The 5,725-nt window shown below is 36.4% G+C and overlaps 1 protein-coding gene across 2 annotated transcripts in view; it reads right to left on the bottom strand.

Moving 5' to 3' along the window:
- Positions 1-998: 998 nt before the first annotated feature.
- LOC106470527 (serine-rich adhesin for platelets-like) overlaps positions 999-5,725 on the bottom strand; it is a 77,559-nt gene continuing 72,832 nt past the window's right edge. For both annotated transcript variants that reach the window (XM_022399133.1, XM_022399134.1), the window contains exon 10: positions 999-1,205. In XM_022399133.1, the coding sequence (XP_022254841.1) occupies positions 1,014-1,205 (192 nt within the window). In that variant the 3' untranslated portion in view covers positions 999-1,013. The remainder of the gene's footprint in view (positions 1,206-5,725) is intronic.

The raw sequence follows: 5,725 nt of genomic DNA, 5'->3' as shown, positions 1-5,725 counted from the left end.
AAGAGAAGACAGATTTAGAAAAGACACAATAATAACTTACCCCCCCCCCCTTGTGTAATACCAACATTTCAGACCTTTGGTGGTGGAGTCATGGCTTGGAGCATTGTTTTTGGTGTGTTTTTTTTTCTGATATATCCTAGGCCGTTTGGTCCCTTTAGAAGGAAGAACGAAATTCAAAATCTTACCTCAGCATAATTTCTGATCACGAGCATCAAGTGATGCTTCATGTGTACCCTGATGTGAACGATGACTTTCAAGATAACAATGTTTCCATCCACAGAACTCAAATAGTGGTTTTGAGGAACATTGTGGAGACCTCAGGTATCTCCCATGGCCACCATCTCAATCCAATTAAGCATCTGTGGGATGAACTTGAAAGATAAATTCACCCTCATTATCCTCAGCCTACCCCACTCCATGAATTGCGTACAATGTTAATGACTGATTGGGTATAAAATTATTCAACACACCTTTCGCCATCTTGTGGATTCTATACCATGTCGCATCATAACTATTATTCGAGCAAGGGGTGGTACAAATCGTTATTGGGCATAGGCCATAATAAACTGACCAGCCAGTGTAAATAAAATGTTCTCCTGGGCCACCTGCCAGGTTTGGTCCTGCTAGTTGTAGTTGTAGTTGCGGAGGGGGGGGGTTAACTGGACGTATTTACAAAGCAACAAGCTGAGTTAATATAAGATATCCGAGTTTCTGTGTTAATACCAGAAGTTTTTTCAAAATACCTATGTTTTCGTATTCACACTTGATATTGATAATATCTGTGTTACTGTATTCATACCGGACGGTTTGTGCCTAGCTGTGGATAATAAATAAGCCAGAAGAATACAGAACAGTAATTCTGCATTTTGTTTTTAGCTAAACAGGAGAACACAGAAACAGTTTACGTTTATCGACTACTCAACAGTCACACGAAGATAGCGGTGGAACTCCCTCCCCCAAAAAACAACAACAAACAAACAAAAACAGTCTATGTTAAACGAACATTGAACCTTTTACTTAAACCAACCTGTTGCAGCTGGGGAACTTCGGTCTAGATAGAGATACAGGGAGCCATCTTTTAAAAGGAAATATCTTCGTTTCCATCTGCTCCCGAGTCTTCTGAGATATCCTTCACAATCTGGTTTCGGAAATGTCAAAGCTGGTGAATGAACGTTGGTGAGACAGAGTTCAAGATAACGGTCCACCTGAAATAATTTGTGATATAATCAAAGATATAAACATATATGGAATATGTTTATTTAGATCAGTTTATTTATGTTTAGTTGTAAAGTGATATTTGAATGTTTTCATTACAGATAATCTGTAAAATTACATCCTGAAGAGTGGCCTTTGAAGTCACAAAACCGGTAGAAAAATAACAAATAAGTGAAAAAACTGAAGAATTCGAGTATTGTTTCAGTATTTGGAAACTTGTATGCATTTTGGTTGAATATATTTTTAAAATTTTCAAGAAAACAAATTTATCAATGTCCCATATGCCACATTTTGTATTTCTAAGACAAGTGGTTTTATTTTTTTTATTTTTTCATGATAACCCTGTATTCGTAAGTCTAGTTTAAATGACTAATCAAAATATTACTAAAAGTTTGTAAGTGTAACTAAAGCAGTTAGTTGTAAGTATTGTGGTCTTTTTAACAATAATTTGAAATTGTTTGTTTGTTTGTTTGTTTGTAATTAAGCACAAAGCTACACAATGGGCTATCTGTGCTTTGCCCACCACAGGTATCGAAACCTGGATTCTAGCGTTGTAAGTCCGCAGACATACCGCTGTGCCACTGGGGGGCAACTTGAAATTCCCCTCGTGGTTTGAGAATGAACTACTGTAGCTAGAATTACAGATATCAGGATGACTTTCTTTAGTTTGTTTGGAATGAACAAAACACATTTGACTAGAGATAAAAATACCGTGTGTAAATATGTCTTTTTTTATTCACTTCTAATACTTGCAAAGCTCAGTGAAGAAGTTCTTTGCAGTATCTTTTGCACTTGGGCGTTTTCATCTACAACTATCATTTTGTTCGACAAAACTGGTATGTGCGTACAAGTCTACCCAACTGCAACACTTGTCTTACATTAACAAATCTTTAAAATGCAATTGAAATATCTGTAAAAACGTGTTTATAACATGTGTTCTAAAATATCTGTAATACTAGCTAAAATCACAATACTATGAATATATCTGTAACTTCAGGACAAAAATACTTAAATCACAATCAAACAAATCCGATACGTAGAGAGCTTTTTAGAAAGTTGCTTTCTTGAGACGTAAATAAAAGATCATTATAATATTCCTGATGTATCTAAAGGTTAATAAAATACTACTGGAACTTCAACTTAACTATCTTAAAAGACATTATTGAGTACGTTTTAATCATATAGATAAAGATGATCATTATAATAAAACATAATTATTTCAATTGAAAAACAACAATAGAAAATCTCGAAACACCCGGAGTTATTACATTTTTGCTAAAATGTCTGGTGCTCTAAGGAAGACGACCATTACAATACTTCTAAACAATCCGATCTGGTGCTCTAAGGAAGATGAACCTTGCCTATCTTCATTTTTCTGATTGCTTCTTTGACCTCCGCTCTACTGACGTCCAGTACTGGGCCTGCAATTGGTGGTGTCTCCTCCAATTCTTCTGTCTTATTTTTGGTATTAAGTAGATCGTTGTTTCTATCTCTGCTTTACTGCCTTTTGATTTATCAGCAACTTCCTATCTTTGTCCTATATTACTTTGATCCCTTTGACGTTTCTCTTTGCCATGTCTCTTTGCTTGGCTATTTTTTGTTCTTTCTTCTCCTCTTCTGGTGTCGCCATGTTCTTATACCAATGTTTAGTTGCCTCGTTCTTCGTCACTACTACCACTATTTTAGCCTCTTTTTTGTATGCCATTCTTTGAAGTCTTTTTTTTCCCTACAGCAGCTTTACTTATATCTGATAATGGCCTACAACAGCTTTACTTATATCTGATAATGGCCTACAACAGCTTTACTGATATCTGCTAATGGCCTACAGCAGTTTTACTTATAACTGATAATGGCCTGCAGCAGATAAAGGGATATTTATCTCAGAAGTGATGTTCTGTTCAGGTTACTAGCACCTGGAGTTACAGACGTCTGATTATGGCCTACAGCAGATTTACTGACATCTGATATCTTCGGAAAAGTTCTAACTTCCTTTATTTAGGTCTTCAGATTTGTTAAAAGTTTTATAATAAGGGAGGTCCATCAAAGATTGTCATTGAGATGGTCAAGGCACTAGAAGATGATGGAGTTGAGTATGTATGTATGTATGAAAGAACGGATACTCGTAGAATTCAGAGAGAGTGCCTGTTGATATATATCTACATGCAGAAAGGGATCCTCTTGAGTGTGAAAACTGTAGAGGAATAAAACTAGTGGAATATCTACTGAAAGTGAAAGAAAAGGTACTGGAAATGAGAATATGGGAAGTCACAGACATCGATGAAATACAGTTTGGATTTCGATCTGGGAGAGGAACAATAGATGCAATCTTCATTCTGCGACAGTTCCAGAAGTACCCCTTGAAGGAAACAAGAAGTTATACCATGCACTTGTAGATTGGGTACCATGAGAATTAGTATATTGATGCCTCCGAAATACAGAAGTTCATGCAAAGCTGACCAGACTAGTGAGAGCCACTTATGAAGGAAAAATCGTGTAGATGGTACATCGAGAAGTGGACAAGTTTGAAGTAAACATTGGGATGCACCAAGGGTCAGCCATTAATCCCCTGCTGTTCGTCATTTTAATTGACTTCTAGAATAAGAAGTGCCGCATGGGATCCCTGAGAGAGCTATTTTTCGCTGGCGACCTTGTCCTGAGAAGGAACTACAAACATGAGTTAAAGTGTGGCAGAAGATTTTGGAAAAAAGAGGATTGAAAGTGAATGCTAGAAAACTGAACTCGTGGTGAGTGGAAGATATAGGAATAAGAAGGTTAAGACCACAGATATAAACGGGAAGCCGCTGGAACAGATAGAAGACCTTACATGTTTGGGAAGTACAACCCAAAGTGAAGGAGGAAGTTAGAAAGTTGTGAGAAATAGAATCCTGGCGGGTTGGAATAAATGGAAGGAAGTAACCACAGTCATCTATGACAAAAGGTTACCAAGGACACTGAAAAACAAACTGTGTATGACTATGATTAGACAAATGCTCCTCTACAGAGTCAAGACTTGGACTCTGAAGAAGAAAGAAGGCTTCTTGATATGAACAGAAATGAGAATGTTGAGATGGCTGTTTGGAGTTTCGATGAAAGAGAAGAGAACGAATAGGAAACTAAGAAAAAGGGCAGGAGTCGTGGAATCGAGAAAAAGACAAGAAAAACGAGGCTGAAGTGGTTAGGTCACATAAAGAGAAGAGATGAAGAACAAGTAATAAGGAGAGCATTAGAGCTGCCAGTAACCAACAAGAGAAAACAGGGAAGGCTAGTAGCGCGTTGGAAGTATGGGACTAAAAAAAGACATGAACGAGAAAAGAATTGCAGAAGACCTAATAATGAACAAACTTGACTGGAGAAGGACGACCTCTGCTAAAGAACAGAGCCGAAGAAGAAGAAGAAGAAGTAAATCTACAGTAAACTATTATCAGATATCAGTAACTCTAGGATGAAAAGTTGTTGGTTTAATATCTGATTTTTATCATTTAACGTCAGGATTATATTCATTAGAGAAGTTTAATACAGAGTATTTGTCCTACGAGATTACAGGCTTATCCAGAAGGTTACAAGTAGCCATGTTTTTACTAGGAATAATTATAACCATGACATATCTAAAAGCAGTCTGTATCCACAGGCTTGTTTCTTGGAGGTACTCTACTCTCTCCAGTTTATGTGGCAAAGTTATCCTTAAGTGTTTATTGGATGGGATAACTGACATGACTGTTTTCGAACCACGATTCTGGCCATAATTATTATTGCCATAACCTGTAAGGTAGTAATAATATAAGCACTTCACCAAACAAAATTATCACTACAGACCCATTGTACAGAATTATTACAAAAAGCTTTACAGGAAGGATTATTTCATAAACAATATCATAGCTAGGTGAAAGGATAACATTTATACATTTAATTCAACTCAGCAGTAAAACAAAAAATAAATTATTGAAGTTTATTGTGTTTGATCAAGAATAAACCACATTAATAACGTATCACTGTTAGGCTATTTTCATACGTTATTGATATTTTCAAATAGAATAAATAAATGTAATTTCATAATGGTCAATAATACAGTTTAGTATTCAATATTAAAAGTTGTTTTCTCACTTATTTTGATTTGTAGAACAGTCGAATGGACGCTTCAAGATATTAATTACTGTTACCACAAAGCATGGTATTCACATGATGAAATTTCACATCACTAATTTAGAGAATCGCATAAACAAAAGGAAATAACAGGTGGCGCTCACTTAAAATTTGGGGAAGCTTTTCCTGACAGACTCGCGTCACTGACGCTCCACAAAGGAGAAATACACATGCACATTTGACACTATGAAATATTGAACGTGTGTGTATATATATATAATACATATACGCCTCCTACATCGGAATGACTACCACAACCCTGTCAAGACGCCTAACAATGCACTTACAAAATGGAGCCATCAAAGAACACTGTGCCCGCATCCACAACCAAAAACTCACACGTCAGGACCTAGTACAAAACACCAGACCA

The sequence above is a fragment of the Limulus polyphemus genome, unplaced genomic scaffold (assembly GCF_000517525.1).
Source record: "Limulus polyphemus unplaced genomic scaffold, Limulus_polyphemus-2.1.2 Scaffold4065, whole genome shotgun sequence".
NCBI classification, from domain to species: Eukaryota; Metazoa; Arthropoda; class Merostomata; order Xiphosura; family Limulidae; genus Limulus; species Limulus polyphemus.
This window is presented reverse-complemented; position numbering and strand designations above follow the sequence as displayed.